Here is a 20,645-nt window from a genome sequence, read left to right on the forward strand (position 1 = left end):
GAATTTCCCACTGATCCCTCTGAAGTATATTTTACGGGATGGGGGAATAAGAGATGGAATTCATCTCGGGTTCCCCAGATGGAGTCTTGTCAACTCCCCCCCCCCCTCCTGTATATTGGGGCCCTTGAAAGTGCAACAGCGCAAATCTGCGGTGAATGTAATTGAAATGCGTGCTCACTCCAGTTGCAGTCATGTATCCGACAACGGCTGGTCCAAGGATTCCACAAAGATTCGCTACAGTATTCGTAATTCCGTACAGAGTTCCTGCGAATAGAAAAGCACAGACGCTTGATGAATATCACACCAGCTTCCGAACAAGCAATCAAAAGCGCGGATGATTGAGAATCATACCAGCGAAATCAGGACTCATGTCAACGTGAGTTACGTTGAATCCGGAATAAGTGAATCCATTCAACGCCAGAGCGAATGATATTAATCCTATTATGAGGAACGGGCGGCAACCAGACACTGTGACTACTACTAGGCACGCTGCCGGTCCAAGAAGGCCTGCAAATAAAACATGGGGATGAATGTAACAAATCCACTACCCACACATCAGCTGCTGAATGAACACGAACGTATTAAAAACAATAAGCAGTTAGCAGAATGGGGGAGGGGGGGGGGAATGATCACCATATTACTTACCGATTGAATTGAAGATCTTGCGGATTGTGGTATTTCTTAGCCGGCCACGTTTTCTGATCTGATCGGCTAAAAAGGAAGCTGACCATGCACTGATTGCCTGAACCAAGTACGGTACTGCCGATAACACTCCATTCTGCATGATAAACAACAAACAGAAATCAATGCTGATGCTGTCTTATAATAAATTGTAAAATATACGAGTATATTACATTTCGAGATTAAAATAGGTTTTAGACTATAGCAGCGGTTCTCAACCGTTTCTGACTCGCGGAGACATGTTTAACCCGAAGAGCCCTTTTTTGTATCTCATTTACATGGCGGTACCCTTTAGGCCTCTTTTTTGTTTGTTTATCGAATTTATTGATTTATTTTATTATTCTGGAGTGGCCGCGGAGCCCCTGGGAAGTGCGCACGGAGCACCGGTTGAGAACCGCTGCTCCAGAATACTTTAAGACATTCATTTTTAAAAATATTGTTGGTACTTTGAAAATCGGAAGTGCCTTATGTGGTGATGACGAAGCTCATGTATAAAAAACTAAATTCTTCATTCAGCTTTGTTCCTTATAAACTGACCTGAAAGATCAAACTTCCAGTTCAGTAATAGCAAGGGACCTCCACATAAGCAGACGACAGGTAAGATCGTAAAAAATGAATTTTTCCACACTCTATTTTATAGTAATGTGCTGCCATCTAATGTCAAATTTAAAAGTGACTCAGGTGGTGATGATGAAGTTTAAAATAAAAAAACTATGTTCTTTATTCCGCTGAGTTCCTTATAAACAAAGCTCATAAACTGAACTGGAAATTCAAACTGAAAGTTCGGTTATTTTAAATGAGCATAAGGAGACGTCCAAAACGAAGAACCTCTTAATGAGCAGACGACAGATGGTTTGTTCGGTTCCCTACAAGCTAAGCTCACAAACAGAACTGGAAGTTTGAACTGCCAGTTCAGTAATTTTCTCAGGACACAAGGAGCCGTCCAAAACAAGTAACCTGGAGAGAAGCAGACGACAGAGATTCCGAGGCCTGCATCGAGCTTATATTACTGGAGGGAGCTTCCAGCCGCCGCGACTGCAGCGACAACAAATGTGAGGCGTGACTCGGAGAAAACAAAGTTCCCGCCTGGCAATTTGCACATAGAAATGTACAGTTCGGTCTCTAAATATTGGGTTTTAAAGATTAAAAAAAAGGATATAAAGAACTCATCTAAAGGTGAAAAAATATTATGTTATTTATTTCATTAATACTGGAATCATTTCTTTCATCAATTCTGGATTTTTTTCTTTCATTAATGCTGAAATTATTTTTTATTAATGCTGGAATTATTTCTTTCATTGATTCTGAAATTATATCTTCTTAATTCTGGAATTGTCTCTTTCAATAAATTTGGAATTATCTCTTTTTCATTAATTTTGGAATTATCTCTTTCCTTCATTCTGAAATTATCTTTCATAAATTTTACTATTCATTAATTCTTTCATCAATTTTGGAATTATCACTTTTATCAATGCTGAAATTATCACTTTCATCAATGCTGAAATTATCACTTTCATCAATGCTGAAATTATCACTTTCATCAATGCTGAAATTATCATTTTTACCAATGCTGAAATTATCATTTTTATCAATGCTGAAATTATCACTTTTATCAATGCTGAAATTATCATTTTTATCAATGCTGAAATTATCTCTTACATTAACTCTGGAATATTTTCTTCCATTAATGCTGAAATTATCTCTTCCATTAATGCTGAAATTATCTCATCGGTGATGAAATTATTTTTTCATGTTCTCAGCACTGCCGAGGCGGAGACCGCTGATGTCATACTCTCTCCAGTAATATAAGCTCGATGGAGGCTTGACTTATATACTGTTGGTGCTGCCATCTAATCTCGAAATTTCAGGCAACTCATGAGATGATGAAAAGAGAGAGAGAGTTCTTTTTGTTATTTTTTGGCATAAAATTTTTTTACGAGACGAAAATTTTGATAACAAAATTCGTACATTTGCAATAATCGATTTTATGTAGAAAAAAATAATTATTTCTTTCCACAAAAACATTCGGACAATACGGATGATCGAACAAATAGGTGAAAACACGGATTATGTGGTCTTCAGATAGGGTTACCAGATTCCAATCTGAAAAAGGAGGAAGCCTGGTGTGAACTTTAGGCAGTGCCGTTTTAGCGCATGTCTCCCCCACTCCGGGCCGGGCCCGAAAGGCCTCAAGGGAAGAGATGCCTCAGAAAAACCATGACGTAGTTGAATTTTTCAGATAGGACCTCGAAAAAATCCCTTGGCTCGGGGCCCAGGATGCTCTTAAGGCGCTCCTACCTGTCAGCCACACCCTTGTGAGGGTCATGGAATTTCAGTACTTGATTCCTTTACTTCCATTAATTTATATTAATTATACAAAAACATCAATATCGAATTGAAACGTATATTTGACAACGAGATGATGAAGCGCTTTAAAAGTATAGCAAAATTTATGCCTGTTCAATACGGTTCGAGCCACAATACGGCAGGTGGACCACGTGCTAATTATTATTTATAAATAATTCATGAATTTTGTGAATTAATTTAAATGCCATTCCCTCGCAATGGATCGTGTTCGATTACGATCTAGACCAGCGGTTCTCAACCTTTTTTCACTCGCGGAGCCCTTTTCGGTACATAATTTTTACATCGGAGCTCTATTTGACTCGAGGAGCCTTTTCTGCATATAATTTTTATGGCGGAACTCCGTGGGCCTCTTTTTTTATTTATCTGTCAAATTTACATATTTATTTTCCTTAAGTCGCCGCGGAGCCCCTGGGAAGTGCACACGGAGCACCGGTTGAGACTATAGCAATGAAAATTTCATACATATGAAGTATGATAGATGGCAGTGCATTCTCGAGAGAAATGTAATTTCATTCAACTTAATTACATTGCCTGTAAGTGAACATAACTAATTACAACATGGAAGAGATTGTACAATTAACTTTATATATATATTCTTTGAACTCTATCTATTCATTTAAACGTTTGTAGTCAAAATTTATGTAGTTCAGTTTAATCCACGTGAGCACTTTTGTATTTCTGTTTAATCACGCCAGATGTCAGCACTGTTTTAAAAGATTTTTTTTTTTTTTTTTTTATCGTATTCGGTATGTATGAAATGCAATAGATGGCAACACGTCATTCACAGTATGTTTAATGAAATGTTTAGTTAGAGCAACACCGTCAAATAAAGTATAAAATTTACTTACATGGACTCTTTCTGGAGATTGAGGGGCAGAATATTTGTGACCCTGATTCGAAAAGCTAAAAGCCTAAAAGAAGAAAAAAACGTACCGCTTTGATGTTGAAGTGCAAGACGTTGCCCATATAACTCGGTAACTCAGTCAATAGCATCAGGAAACCGAAGCTATGACCAAAGTGGCAGAGAGTCAGAGCCCAGACGGGAACTGATGTGAGGATTTTCTTCCAAGGAACTGGTGGGCTCTGCGTAGACAAATACAGGCATAAATGTCGGACACTATTTAAACGGGACGTGAGAATAATTCATTCATTATTACTTAAAAATTGAACTTCAGCCATTATGAAATTTTATACATTGTAAGTGAATTCTCATCTTAATTCAGCCATTATGAACTCTTATATGTTGCAAACTTACTTTGGTTTAAACTCGTTCCGATGAATTTGATGAAACATTCTCAAGTTTGTGGAATTTCAAAAATAAAAATATTTGGGACACATATTCAGCTGAAAGCTTATTGTAGCAAAATATAGATGGCATCACAGGTTCGGTATAGATGATTGTTTACCAGCAATTGTAACGATTCAGATTCGAACAAAATTGGCGGCACAGTAATGGCCGGCTGAAATTGGTTTTCTGCGGTTTTCCAATTTCGAGACAAGAATGCGATTCGGTCTGTCATTTGAAAAAAGCTCTTCGCAGAGAGCAAGCAGACCCACAGCAAGCAGACATACATAGCAAGTACATAATATGAAAATTCAAACATCGTAACTTCAATATATGCGGCGCATAACACGAAACAAGCTCAACTATGACAACATGAATACGTTAGAGCAGGGCTTCCCAACCCATGTCAAATGAGGCCCACCTCGGAGATGTTTGCCGTGGCACACGGACCATTTTTTGAAAATGGGTGAAAACATTAAAGACGATTATTCTACAATTAATGAAGAAAATGGTTTAGGAACTAACGAAAGAAATAATTTCGGAATTAATGAAAGAAATAATTTCAGAATTAGTGGAAAAAAACAACAACTTATAAATCAATGAGAGAAATAATTTCGTAATTTGTGATAGAAATGATTTCGCAACGAATAAATGAGCAATTGCATAATTATTGAAAAGGAAATTATTTCAAGATATCTTCCAAAAGAAATAATTTCAGAATTATTGTGTGAGTTGAATAATTAAGGAACTATTTAAAGTGATTTCATTTAAAAACAAAATTAAAAAAAATCGCATAATCAATTTAATTAACAAATAATTAATCAGAAACTTTCCCAGAATTGGTGAAAAAGCAATTTCAGAACCAATTAAAATTGATAATTACTGAGGTTAAAGTGGTGTAAGTGAATAATCCTGATTTTGAGGAAAAAAAAAGGTTTATACAAAAACTGTTGCCATAGGTTCCCACGCTAAAATATTTGTGATTTCACGATTTAGAGGCGAACTATTGAAGCTATGACTTAGTTCATTTTTTCTTTCAAAACTTTAGCACGTCTAGATCGCATTTCTGGACTTGGAATTGCTACTACTAAAAAAGCAGAGACACGCACCTCACCCACATTCCTCTGCAGAACCTCTAACGAATTGGTACATGCTGGAATGTGCGTGTACGTGTAGTGAAACCGGGCGTGAAGTTTATTTATGCGTAATGCTGCCCTCTGCCAACAGTTTTTCTAACTAGGAGTGAAGTGTAATGATTGAATAATTAATCGTTGTAGGCCTGTTGCTCTCTGTGTCGAGACTTTTTAATGAGGAGATCGGCTCGCATTTGCGCCTCAAAGTTGGGAACCACAGGAAACCAACTTCAGCCGACCACCACCGTGGTGACGGTGGGGTTCGAACCCGGATTGTCGCGATGCGAGTCCGTCACTATGACCACCACAGCGGCACTTAGAACTGCTGTAAAATGTGTTTGTACATCACTTTTACTTTAACCCGTCCAATTAATAAAACATAATTTCATAATAAATAAAAGTCTTTAATTATTTTTTCCCCGATACAACTCGGAGACCCCATTGGCCTCTTTTATTAAGATGCCAGTGTAAATTACACGAATAAGCACTTGTTAAAATCTGGATTGTTCTTACAATGAATTGGAGTTCCGCGGGCTTCTTGGACAATTTCAATCAGGTCTACGGTATCTGAAAGGTCGAAGACCCCCTGCGTTAGGGGCTACACACATAGCCTCATAACACATATTCCGTCATGTACTGATTCGTTAGAAATTTCGCAGAGGAATATGTAGGAGGTGTATGTACGGTTAGGTGGTAGTGTAAATGTTTTGAACTTTTTTCAAGTTCCCATTTTTGAATAACTTTTTATAATTTCTTTCTCTGAAAATTAATTTATGACGAGCAAATGCCCCGAGACAAGTTCTTCGACACCGAGATATTTGGCAACCCCAAACATATGTGACGGATTCCCATAAGGAAATATTTCAACACTCATCTGTATTATTTCGTTAATTCCACTAACACTTACCCGATGAGGTTTTTGCTCTTCCAGACCCTCTGTTATATGGAAAAGCTCTTCGTGGCTGATCCTGGGATGATCAGCTGGGGAATCGTAGACGTAGATCCACCAAAGCAGGAACCACAAACAACTTATGGCACCTGTCGGGACACAAAAACATCAAGTTGTGGCAACCTTGAAATATTTTTTTCAAAGCTCGTTGATATTAATCCTTTAAAAAGTATAGCAGAAATCACTGACTCCCTATAAATGCCATATATTTTTCAATTAAGGAGGCTTTCTCCCGATTTTCAGCCGGTGCGATGTAAGGGTATAAGGAAAAGTGCTTCATTGAGAAATCAGTTTTGCAAAATATTTGGGCTTGTCAATGCTAAAATACAAGGCTTTTAAGGAGGCGAGATATCTCGTCAACGTCGCTAAAAGAGTTAGTATAAAATGGAATACGGGATACTTTACCGAATACATAGAAAGCCGATGGCCAACCACCGAGAGCGTCAGAGCTGCAGAGAAGACCAGATACGGGCATGGCGATGACGTTGCCGATTTGGCAGCCCGTGTACACGATAGTTGTTAGGCGGCTTCTTTCATACTTTGGCGACCATTTGCTGATGAGGGCGTTCATCGCAGGGAATGTTACCCCCTAAGCGAATGTAATTTTAATGACAATTATAATGCTCGAATGAAAACACACACAAATACATATTCAATTGAAATAATTACACCAACAGTTTTCAATACCTCGCCAAAACCTTCGAGCACCCTGACTGTGATGAAAGCACCGGTACCCCAATTGGCAGCCAAAGGCGTGATGAGTGACAGGATCGCTGTTACCAAGACTCCGCCGCCAAACAGCCACTTGGCACCGAATTTCTCCGCAAAGAAACCACCGGGTAGCTGAGTGATAACGTATCCATAGAAGAAAGATTCCAAGATGACAGCTTGTGTATTGGTGTCCCAATTGTACTGGCCTCCCTTGTAAAATATCCAATCAGAAATGGTCATTGGAGTGGAAACATTTGATAGAACTTCTCTTGATCAGAGCGCAACAACAAGTGTCACCTCCACTCACCTTTTGACTCATCGTGAACGTCTCGTTTTCGTTTGATGGGCATTCCTGGTAGTCGACACTTGTCTTGGTGACGGTATTTTCAGCTGTGTGGTTGACCATCGCCACTAGGGCTACGCTTAGGTTGACTCTCATGGCGTAGACGTTGAAGAATCCCCAAAATCCTAGGAACGTGACGATGTATCTGAGAGGAATGCGACAGGAATTTTTCGAGCCTACGCAAATAGATGTGAAAACTTCATCTGTTGAAAAAAATCTGATCTGGCGTTAAATGTTTCTGTACATATCGTATTTTCCGTGCTAGGTTACCACATGGGGAAAAGGCTAACTACGCACCAACATGAGATTAACTACGAATTAATTATGGGTTTCTCCCACAGAGAAGGGAGGTTGCTATAATTCACATTATTGCTATTACCATTACTGGCAATTTATCTCCCTGACACGGATAATACATAAATACCAATTTATATGACACGTGACACGAGTACGGCATCACCAAGGACAGCGTGTCCGCAGCGTGTTGACAGGCTCGTCATTTGGGGGGGTCAGGGGGGCCGTTGCCCGCACCTGGCTTTTGAAAATACATTAAAAATGCTGTATATACCGGTACATATACAAATATATATATAAAATTATAAATACATTGAGATTACATGTTCTTTGCATGTTCTTCTTGATGCGTTGTGCTTTAAAAAAAAAAGTGGATTTTCAATCAGATAGAATTTTGAAATTAGTAAGAAATTTTCGCAACGGATGACGCTGGAAAATAAAATACAAATCTTCTGGAGATATCCACCATCTGCAGCAGAAACAACATGACTCAGAACAAAATTCTTAAAAACTCACTCAAACGTACGTGTCGCTCTCTCTCTCTCTCTCTCTCTCTCTCTCTCTATATATATATATATATATATATATATATATATATTTTTTTTTTTTTTTTTTTTTTTTTTCTTCTTCTTCTCCTGCGAAATTTCGTTCTGAGACTATACCATGTTGCTGCTGATGCAATATTTCGAAGACATCGTGTGATTGGGCAGATTGAATTGAAGATCGTGACGATTGTGTCGTATTTCTCAAAGAGCTGTTTCCTCATCAGTTAAAAAGCAAGCTGACTACGCACTGCCTGAACCAAGTAAGGCACTGTCGATAATAGTTCACACTGTACATTGTGAAAATATTTTTTATACGAGCATTTCAGTTCGATCGGCATGATGGCAGCACTATAGCACACACAACGAAAACTTTATTAGCATGTAGTATGTTGAGATGACACCACATTTTCTCAATGTGCACATAATTATATTAGAGGGGGAAATAATTCTAGCATGAGAAAAATTTAACAATTCATCAAAATATGTATAATTACCCTACCGATAATGTTCGAATTTTTATGCATTCACGTAAACTTTTGTATTCGGTTTAATCATTAGAGATGTGAGCGTATACGTGTCTTTTCCGCCCTGCAGCGTCATCTGTTGCGCCCCATTCAATCTTAAATCTCTTTCCGCTCTTTTTAATTTTTTTTTTCAAAAGAACCCGCCAATTTTGGGACAACCAGTACATCTTAAAAATGCACGCACGTCGTACATGAAATCAAAACCGTTTTCACAAACATTGAAAATGATGCCAAATTTGGACCGGGATTGTAACAGTTCTCGTACGAATCAAGAGGATCACATTAACCCTTTCCGGCACGCAGTACGCAGTCTATTCAGGTCTAGAGGAGTACGCAAGTATCGTTTTCTAAAGATTGCACTTACCGTTTTACTTTTGTGCAAGCTTTCCATGTAAAAAGTTGCAACTTATACAGAATAAAGAGATTAGTGTACAGACAACACAAAATAACATAAATTTATTTTTTCCAGAAATCCTTTTTATATCTAAAAAAAAAAATATTTGAAATTTGAATCTGTTTCTTTGAAAAATAAAGGTTTTCAAAAAATAAACACAGGCCAAAAGTATGGATCGGCTTGTGTGGTGCTGTGTTATCTTGTGTTGATAAAGAAGGGTCAAGGTAATCCTTAAACTAATTTTCGTTATATTTATTGTTTATTTTCAGTGTTTTGAAAGAGAATTTTTATGTGTGCCCAGACTGGGCACTAATCGATAAATTTTCAAAATTTTGGCTTTTGAATTTCCCATCAGGACGGCCATGACAACATTTTTAAATCTAGTAAATGAGAAACTCACCGCATTCCTCTTCTTTCGAAGAACTTTTTGGACACATCTTCGTTACCAGGAGCCGGAAAATTCACAGAACAAACCCTGTGGAATGAGTGAGATGAAGTTACTATTGTAACCTACAATGTATGAAAGATGGTGTTGTGAGGGGATAACCTTCCCTTTATAGATACGTACGATAACGCCGTCTTTAATACACGAAACATAAAGGATAAGCGAAGATTTCACATCGATAAAAAAGAAAAACGACATAAAACATGTTTTTTGGCTTTTTTGTTTCTTCCCTTTTGTTCATTATTTTCGAAAGTGTTTCCCCATGTACAGTTCATCAGATAAAGAAAATCACTATCTTTCTTTCCTTGTCATTTCATTGGCGAGATTTCTTATAAAACAACTCAGATAACGACACCTGTGGGGGCGGGTTATCCTGAACGCTCGTATTTGCTTTTCCAAGCGTCTGGATGACATTTTACGGTCAAATTCGTTTATAACAAAACCCCTTGGTGATTCGAGAAGTCTATGTTATAACCGAAATGAATGTTATATACAAGGTCTTGAAATTTCCTTACATAGCTGCATGAATGCGTAAAGTGCATTATTGAAATTGTGCCGGAAAAAGTAAGCTTCTGCGCCACATAATTAAATTTAATATGGAATGTATATAGTTCTGGGATTGACATCACCCGCGGAATTTTAAAAATTTATTGTAGTATAGTAGATATAGGAGATACAGGCAGTCCTAAATTGTTTGCACAGTAGATATCTCTGCAAACATTGACTTTAGAAACATGCTTTCAATTGCAAAAGGTTTTAAAATTACGTGCGGTTAATCTCTAAATGTCAAATTACTCAAGAGGTCAGTTTTCATAAGAAAACTATAAGAAAAATAAGTAGATAAGACAAATATACTGTATAATGACATTTGTGTACGACAAATAATAATGCAAGAAAAATCTGAATCGAGTTATTATCGAAAAAAAGTGACCTGAAAATTGGTTTTCGCGCGAATTGAAGCTGCATAGTGCTGCGGGTGTAGACCCTGGCTTTAGGCTGACTCATCTACCATCTTTGAGTGCAAATATGGCATCAGTATTATCGGTATAGCCCATTACTGTTTCCCACCAATTTTTTTAAAGACACGTCTACATATGCTCGATCGCTCTGACCTCTTGCTTGTATAGAAATACGCCAGACTTTTGTTCCCTCCCTTTCAGTTCATTTTGGTTGCATCACATGCTTACCATGAAGTTGGAAACCATCGAAAACCAACTCCAGCCGACGACAGCGTCACCATGCTATCATCAAGCGCGCAACTGCTACTTTCGACCGTGTTCATGCGCGCCCTTGGTAAAAAAAACGTGCACAACGACATTGGAGCTACCCCTTATCGATGGTGCAGTACTTTCATAATTAGAGCCCGAATTATGACAAAATATGCAATAAAAACGCTGAAACATGCACTAAAAATAAAGATAAACATGCGTTTAAAAATGCTGAGATATGTCATGAAATCAAAAATAAGCGTGAGAAACCAAAACAAATTCATCTAATAACGCCGAAATATGGCACTAAAAATGAAAAAAAATTAACAAAAATTGAGCAAATAAAAAAAAGAAATTGAGCAAGCAAGCACATTTGAAAGAGCAAAAATAGAAAAGAAAAATTTGAAATATGAATTTAAAATGCTGAATTTTATTATTGAAAATGCCAATTTTTTTTAAAATTAAAAATGTCGAAATATGCATTTGAAAATGCAAAAAAGAGAAGAAAAAATTAACACAAAAATTGTTAAAATATGCATTTAAAAATACCGAAACACTCATAAAACGAAAATATTATGCCCTAAAGAGCGCGCACGCGCACATACCACACACACACATATATATGCGAATATTGAAAAATGTACGTTAAATGTGTGTGTGTGTGAAAAAAAATATATGCATTTAAAATGCTGAAGTTTCCCTACGGAGGGGAAATGTGCGCAAAAAATGAAAAAAAATTGCGAGGGGAAAAATATTCATGAAAAAGAAAATTATCCGCAAAAGTAAAAAAAAAAGCATATTATAAACACTGAAGTATGGCCTAGCAGAAAAAAAATATGCATTAGAACTGAAAAATATGCGCGAAAAAATAAGAATAAAACATGCATTTAGAATTGCAAAAATATATAATCACAATTTGTGGGGATATAAACGGATCAGTATAGAGTAGTTGGCCGAAGCCCGGCGAATGCCCGAAATTCGGACATTGGCCAGCGGATTTCGGGCTTCATATAATAATTAATTCTATAAAATATCGTCAAGAATGGGCGATGATGTTTTTCCTCGTGTTCTGTGAAGATATATTTTTGAGTGTTATCATTTCTTAAGACAAAAATATCTCGCAAGATGAACGAGCCTCCGAAAAAATAGCAAAAAACACCCATTTATCCATCTCCGTAACAATAATAATATGAATAATAAACAACACGTTTATGGTCATAAAGATTGTACTTGTTATCAAAACATGTCTCCTCTTTTTTCTATCTAGATTTCAAAATGAATGTCGCCGGAACGTGAATTTCACGTGAAGGTCGTAAAAAGAACTGGGCTCGATAAAGCCTTCCCTCTGTCTATCATCGAATGTTCTGGAGATTCCCTCCCGAGTTTATATATTTGTCTCGCAATCTCTTAAGTCTTATACACACCCGCGAAACTCCACAAAAAAAACTGGTTTTGGGGTGTGTCTCCGCAAAATCGATCATTAAAATCACCCGCGTTGTGCAAGCCACACCGCAAAACCGGTTTTTACGCTGCAGAATTCTGCGGCTGTAGATCAGACTTTAATGGATAACTTGGAGTGCACTGTTGGCCCTTTCTATCGAGAGAGGAATTGGAGAGATTAAAAAGAAATTATTTTACTTTTGAAATTTGAGAACAAGAGATTTCCATTATGTGGTCCGCAGACTGCTCACTAACGTAGATCTTGATTCCTGTAACTATTGTTCCGAATAATATCTCTCACAAGCACTCGAGATGGCAAAGTACGAACAAAGCCTCCTAGATCTAGGAGGCTTTGGTATGAAGCAATTTTGTGCGGACAACACAGATTTATTTTACAGAACAGCAGTACACACGTATTCACAAGCAGCGAATTTTTACGAAACACGACCGACAAATAGAGCTCGACCTACAAATTCTCTGCTGGTGGCGCCACTATATAGCCGAAAATATACCTTCTATAATATACAAACATCTGGACGACTCTCATGTTGTTTTTAAATGACATCGCCAACTCATCGCCATTACCAAACTTGCCAAGTTTGTCGCCAATTTGGCGAGGTTCGCAGTGAATTGCATTAATGATTATTTACAGGCGAAAAATGGCATAATACACAGGATAAATAATGCCTATTTACATAATTTTCTTAACACTATTATTATCATGACCTCACATTAGCAGCCTTGCTTTCTAATTTTCCCATTAGAATATTCAATATTATCACACTGAGGGACAAAATTAAAGAAAAAAAAAATTGATATTTAATCTTTCAGGTGTCGCGAGTTGAATACCCCCCGGTTCGTCCTTGTCAGAAACTTTCCTGACACAGGGGTACAACAAAAACGGGGACATGACCGCAGAAAAAGATTGCTACCGCAGGGAGTCCCACACTGAGGGATTAGCCATAACCCACTAGACAATTAGTTTGTGTGAATGTCTAGTCGGCCGTGGGTTAGCTCACAAATCTCTCGGTGAGTATAAAAAAAGACTGCCTTTCGGAATCGGTAATAAATTGCAGGTCCCGGTCTAATTAGCCCTCGTGTGCAGAAAATGACCGTGGTGCGACAAAAATGATCAAATCATATTTAGTCTTTCAATAACTTTCAATTTTTTTTGTTCAATAATTTTTTTCTCTTAATTATAATTAATGGAAGAACACTCAGTTTCAAAAATGCATATAATGTTCAGAAGATTTGGTATTAAAAAAACAAACCATATATTATATCAATATTTGCATGTGTTGTAATTACTTTTAATCCGTGGCATTTGATACAATGGAATTTCATATGCTCAATTTAATAATGATTTGTGAACGATGCACAATCTAACAATTGATTTTGAAGCATGCCTTTTTAAATCTAGAAATATTTAATCAATCCAACAATGAATTCTCAGTGTTATAACAGATTTTAAAACATATTTAATCTAATGTTAACTGTCAGAAAATGCTCAATTCAATAAATAATTGATTTTAAAATATGCTTTATCTAACAATGTTTGGCAATCCAAAAATGAATTATCAAAGATGCTCAATCCAACAATTCATTTAACAACATGTCAAATCCGAAAACATTTAATCAATCCAACGATGTGAAAGTCAACAATGTTCAATTCAGCACTTTTTAAAAAAAAACTGACAATCCATTGTTGGATTGTTTCAACAAAGCTCAATTCATCAATTGATCTTAAAACATGTTTATTCAACAATGAATGTGAACAAAGTTCAATTCCGTATAACATGCATAACATAAGCACAAACATGCTTAATTTAACAATATTTGACAATCCAACAATAAACTGCAAAGATGTTGAATGCAACAATTGATTTTTAAGGACGCTCAATCCAACAATGTCTGACCGATCCAACAATGAATTGTGAACGAAGGCTCAATCTAACACCTGATTTCAAACGATGCTCAATCAAGCAATCAACTTCAAACGATACTCAATCTAATAGTTGATTTTCAAACATGCTTAATCTAGCAATGAATTTTCAAGCATGCTAAATCCATCAATTGAATTTCAAACCTGTTCAATCCAATAATTGATTTTCAAACATGTTCAATCCAACAATTGATTTCCAGCGATGCTAAATCTAATAATAATATTTACTCAATGTCCAAGCCTAGCAATAAAACTTAATCACACACACAACACTCACTCTAAAATATCATCTAATTTTGGTACAAGACAATTTTAGGTTGAATATTGATTCAACCCAAAATCCGGTAACAGTTAATCCAAAAACTATTTCACTCAGTGCCCACAGTACCACAATTTCATTTAATCCACTCATTTCTTTTTAAAACAATGCATAACGGGAAAATCAACGCTTGATCCACTTACTCTAATGATGTTTAACCATTTCTGCATAAAGGTTTAGACTGCGAGAAGATAAATTTCCAAATTGGGGTAAATGATGAAATATGCACCAGTTTTAGTCTTACCCGAGCAGCATCGCGTGTGGATTCATTGTTTTCAGGAAGAAGAAGAAGCGTTCCGATAGGTACTGTTTAAAGCATGATATAGCTCCGAGAACAATTGACATCTACTTAATTTAATTATTTTGATGAGTCATCCCATTTCTGTATTTAGAATAATATCTGCTCCATGACAAAGCGTTATATTATGTAGAAATGAAACCATTTCGTGATCTGCATTCGTTTCTTAGTCATCTAACGACGCCATTCAAATGCGTATACAGTATTTAGATGCCTCTAGTGACGTCGTCTAGTGCCTCTCTAACACACGTGCAGGAACAATAATTGGAACAAAAATCAAAAAAGCGGGAAATAAATCGGAGGAATAATTTTGCGGAGCGGATAAAAATAGGTGCGGATGAAAGAAATTTATTTTTATCGGTTTTCAAAATGAATCCCAAGTGCTAGCCATAAATTTATTCAACGTTTAAAAGGGTGTGGTGCTGTCTCCTACCTTTTTTTCACGGTGTCACGACAGTTCAGCGCGATACAATTCAGCACCGGCAATTCAGCGCAAGACTATTCAGCGCAGCGAATGTGTTTTGTAAAATTTACTATTTCCTTTTCACTTTTTCCAGACTTAGGACTGGCATACTTTCAAAAATGCTTTTGAAATGATTTTGAAAATAAGGTTAAAGTTGTTTTTTCTCACTTTGACGCAAATATTTCGCCGTCGTAAAAAAAAAAAAAGCATCATCATGTCATACTCATGCTGAAAATTATGTCTTGTTATAATTACATTTCCTTGACTGAAGATTCACTGCTCTAATTGTTTAGCTTCTCTTTCTGCGGAGTTGTTATAAGTTTCCAAACTTGGGATGATGAACTTCAAAAGTGTTTATGAACGAATTATGCCAGCTGTCAATATTAATATTAGTTTTTTGCTAAGCCGACAATAGGGGGCGTCCAACACATTCCACAGATCCATAGCAAATTATGGATTATCTCCGACGATTTCTTCGTGTTTTGGCCTTCCAAATCCAATATTCAATGCAAAATCACTGTCTGTCGAATCCACTTGTCTGCACTCGAAGCCATAAATACTACTAAAAAACAACACACATGTACCTCGTCCATAAACTTCTAACGAATTGGTACATGTTGGAATGTGCGTGTCCATGTTGTGAACTTAGCGTGAAGCTTGTTTCTGTGTAATGCTTGTTATAGTGCTGTCATCTGCCACATATTTTTCGAACTATGAGTGAAGCGTTATGTTTGAAGATTTTACCGTTGTAGGCCTGTTGCTCTCTGCGGCGAGACTTTTTAATGGGGAGATCAGCTTGCATTCGCACCTCGAACTCGAAGTTGGGAACCGCAGAAAACCAACTTCAGGCGACCACCACTGCGGCGACGGTAGGGTTCGTACCCGGGACCTCGCGATTCGAGTCCGTCATTATGACCAATCGATCACCACAGTGGCGATGCCATAAACACTGGGAGGAATGGGGCAAAGCATCCTCTTTGGTTACATTGTGACAGCACTGAACTGTCCGCGCTGAATCGTCGGTGCACCAATGTGGTGAAAACTATGTTTTTGTAGAAATATCATTAAAAGTATTATTTAACTATTTATTTGCTTCAAATGCAGCGTACATATTTTTGATTGTACACTGCTGGCCATCCAAATTGCAACACCAAGAAAGACAAAAGGTATCGCAACAATATTTATTTTGTAGATAACATGTTGACCAAGCATCAAATGATTAAATTTATAGACTTCTGTGAAGTGTGGTTCCTGCCAAAATCAGTAGCCAGAGTAGCCGCCATTGTTGGAGATCACCGCTGCCACACGCCTCGGCATTGATTCAAAGAGACTTTGGATGTGTTCTTGGGGTACAGCAGACCAAGCAGCTTCCACGCGTTGCCAAAGTTGATCTTGTGTGGCAGCTGGGGATGTAATCTGGGTCAATCGTTGAGCAACCATGGACCACATGTTTTCTATCGGCGAAAGATCCGGAGAGCGAGCTGGCCAGGGAAGCAATTCAATCTGGCGATTGACGAAGACCCTTTGGACAATGCGTGCCACGTGTGGTCGCGCATTATCCTGTTGAAATATGACTGTGGGCAAGCTATGAAGGTAAGGAAAGACAACTGGCTCCAACACCTCGGAGATGTAGCGCTGGCTTTTTAAAGTACCGGCAATGCGTACTAGAGGAGTGCGAGAGTGATATCCAATACCGCCCCATAACATAATACCCGGTGCAGGACCAGTGTGGCGGTGCATAACGCAGCTGTTCAGCATCCTCTCTCCACGGTGTCTCCAGACTCGAATCCGACCATCGTGGTGTTGCAGACAGAAGCGTGACTCGTCAGTAAAGACAATTTCATTCTATTGTGCCGTCCACATCCTTCTTTCACCGCACCATTGGCGGCGTAGACGTCTGTGGTTCTGCGTCAAGGGTAGACGAAGCAATGGACGTCTTGCGGACAGACCACTCTGCTGTAAACGGCGTCGAATGGTACGCGCAGACACTGGATGATGCGGTACAGACTGAATGTGCTGTGCTATGGTTCGTGATGTGGCTGAGCGATCCGTCACTGCCATACGCACAATACGCCTGTCATCACGTGAAGTGGTGCACTGAGGTGGATGCGATCGAACACGTCGGTCCGTCGTACCCTCCTGCATCCAACGATCACATATCCGCATTACAGTTGTTTGGTTTCGTCCAACACGACTACCGATTTCCCTGAAAGATAATCCACAATCTCGGTAGGCCACTATCCTTCCTCTGTCGAACTCGGATACTTGATCAAAAGATGATCGCTGTTTTCTACGAGGCATAATTGATCGTTTTTTTGAAAAAACCACAAGAAAAACACAATTGCCGTACTTCAAATCGTCGAAATCTCCAAGCCTTAAATAGCGCTTTGAAGTGGCGCCACAGGCGCGCGTGATGTGCATCTGCGCTGAAATTCTAATCATTTGCATATCTCACCTCCGCTAATGGATGTTGTAAATTTCATATTATTTGCATGCTTCCTTCAGGGTGTTGCATTTACGGTGGCCAGCAGTGTACATGCTATACTGTGTCAGCACAAAGTTTCACATACCGCTTTTTCTTGATTTTTTTTGTAAATTTTCAAAAAAAATGCATCATGCAACTTTGCATGCACGATAAAATATCATGACACCAATGTAATTGAATAAAAATTGATTCAAAATAAAGAAAACAGTTCGATTCATAAAAATCATGAAAATGATTGAGACTTTATTGACTTCGTAACATTCTAAATTGTATATAAACGCACTACTCTGGAAAATTTCTAAGAAATTGGTGCATGCCGGAAAGCGCTGTGCATGCATACGTATGGTTTTAACGTATTTACGACGTTAGAGCTGTGATTGGTTTCGCGTTCTAGAAATGCTGCCATCTTGCTTCAATATCGAAAGTAATGTGAAGCCACATATGAAATCCTAAGAATTAATAAACTAAAACAGAAATAACTGAACTGAAAATTAACGAATCGTGTTTTATTCAAAGTTTTCCATTCAACTTTATTAGACAAAAATATTCACACAAATAAAGCACATATTATATATACAGGGTGTCAGTCCACTCTTGTCGTTGCCCAACACGAAACTCCTAAACTGTTCGTTATCGTCAAAGAGATAACTTCCAATCACAAAGGAAAAAAAAATTCAAATATTCTCACTGATTATCCTAGTTTCGGCAAAAGTTCGTGAAATACTATGTAAATGCATAGTATTTGACCATAATATAAGCTCTCGCTATTTAGGAAGGAGGTTAATTAATGTTTTGCAATAGTTAATTATAGAGAGGGGAACGCTTGTCGCGAGTGGGATACAACTGCTGATGCGATGCGCTGGCTACATTATGATGAGGGTGGTTTATTATTATAATAAGGGTTGTTTGATCCCTTTGCAATCGCACTTGCAGCTTTTGGTCAGTGGACGTGGTCTCGGAGCTACTGCGTGACGTCACTGCTAAAGCACCTTTCTAGCAGACGGCAGCAGCACACGGAAAACTACCCTTTTTTACATTTTAGTCGCTTATTTACTGTTTTAAGTGTTTTGTCACAGGTATGCGCGTGTGTGGTATTTTTTACAAACATTTTATAACATATAATTCTAATAAATGAATTAAATCCGAGAAATAGTTGGTAAGTAATGATATCTTTTGATACTAGCACATTGAAAAAAATAACAACTTCAAACATTTCATATAAAGATCTTTTTTTTATATAAATGACGCCCCCCCCCTCCCGTCAGAGGCAGGATCCGAAAAAACCAGTCTGAAGCGGAAAACTGGGGGAAAGTTTACTTTTTATCGAAAATTATGAAATATGCAAAATATGTCTTAAAATTTTGAAAATATGGTCTGTCATATGAAAATGGCGAAATATAAAAAAACAAAAAAAAAATAAATATGCAGACAGAAATCCCAGCCCTAATAATTAATATACAAAAAGTCCGTAGAAACTTTAAAAATTCATAACAACCGGAAAAATAACGGAAATAAAAAATGGGGTCGCTAACCCTGCAAACCGTCACGGGATTTTTTTAAGACAGAAAAAAAACCATCAAAAAACAGCCGATAGGTGGCGTTGACGTACACAAGTCAAAGAAAAGATACATAAGTAACGGACAGAATGCCTCCAAATCGTTTATTACAGCAGTATGTGTTGCTCCACGTGACCATCACCAAGGGATAACACATTGCAGGCGAGTCACAAATCCAGCAATGGCAGAGTGCAGCAGGTCCACATGCATGGTTTACAATGGTGAACTGGTTGTTTGTACCAGCACCCCCCATCGACTGTTTTTGAGGGGGTTTTTTTCTGTCAAAAAAATTCCCGTGACCTAGCGATGCTAACCCTGCAAACGGTTATTTTTCCGGTTTTTATGAATTTTTAAAGTTTCTACGCACTTTTTGCTCATCCTGTATGTGAATATATAAGGGGGAAAATATTTGTTTTATGAACAATTTTTGTTATTGGTCGTTTTCAAGCGTAGAATCATTTCGAAATCGGATGATTCGTTCTTAATCACTCTGTTCACGAAAATCTAGGAGCATACACCTCGCTACGCTTCCATCTTGTACTTCAAAACACAAAATTGATATTTATATGATGCTAAAAAATTGAATTGTGTTGAAGGTCAATATCGCTTAGTTAAAACCGAGAAAAGCTTTCGAAAAATGCTTTCGGAACAGCACATTTACTGGCAAAAAATCGCACTATACCGGGATGTAGGGAGAGACTATATAAGGATTTCACCGATAAATGTTTTGGTCAAATAGGGAGCGGGTAGCTCTTCAAAAAGTTTGGAATCCACTGCTCTTGGCCATGATAAGTATTTTGGTGTAAACCGCATCTTTTATGGGACAACTGGTTGATTTTTCATTAGTTTTCAAACTGTGCCCAATATTTTTTACCCACCATGTATATGATTTATGGGGACCCACGGATCATACAGAAATTTAAAATTCGTAACTTTCTCGGCAACTATCTTTTCCATCTGAAACCGGATGATGTGCGGCACTAATTGAAACATTTTGAAATCGGAAGTCACCTCTGATTTGAACAATTAGCAGTCAAGAGTGGGACACAATAAAAAAATATCGCGTGTGAAGGTACGCTTGTATACAATTTTTTACGAACATACAGAGGGAATACTATCAACCGCTCAATAATTACACGCGTGATTCCTTGTCAAAAATTGATACGGGAAAGCGTTTTCCGTTTCTCGATTCGATCGATAAATTAAGGAGTTATAACGATTCAAAAATTTGATTACGTCAGTTGTAAATCCTGCTAAATTTGC

The 20,645-nt window shown here is 37.7% G+C and overlaps 1 protein-coding gene across 1 annotated transcript in view; it reads right to left on the minus strand.

Annotated features, from left to right (window-relative positions):
* Window positions 1–20,645, minus strand: part of LOC149069085 (uncharacterized) — a 49,858-nt gene that overhangs the window by 932 nt on the left and 28,281 nt on the right. Inside the window, exons 12-19 of the mRNA XM_089250344.1 lie at window positions 7,434–7,645; window positions 7,103–7,336; window positions 6,821–7,004; window positions 6,374–6,504; window positions 3,982–4,131; window positions 646–778; window positions 352–507; window positions 179–264 (exon numbers count right to left, since the gene is read on the minus strand). Of these exons, the coding sequence (XP_089106470.1) occupies window positions 179–264; window positions 352–507; window positions 646–778; window positions 3,982–4,131; window positions 6,374–6,504; window positions 6,821–7,004; window positions 7,103–7,336; window positions 7,434–7,645 (1,286 nt within the window). The remainder of the gene's footprint in view (window positions 1–178; window positions 265–351; window positions 508–645; window positions 779–3,981; window positions 4,132–6,373; window positions 6,505–6,820; window positions 7,005–7,102; window positions 7,337–7,433; window positions 7,646–20,645) is intronic.

Source organism: Pholcus phalangioides, unplaced genomic scaffold (genome assembly GCF_987345545.1).
Source record: "Pholcus phalangioides strain wild (caught in Gottingen) unplaced genomic scaffold, Ppha-v1.0 ptg000024l_1, whole genome shotgun sequence".
Taxonomy (NCBI): domain Eukaryota; kingdom Metazoa; phylum Arthropoda; class Arachnida; order Araneae; family Pholcidae; genus Pholcus; species Pholcus phalangioides.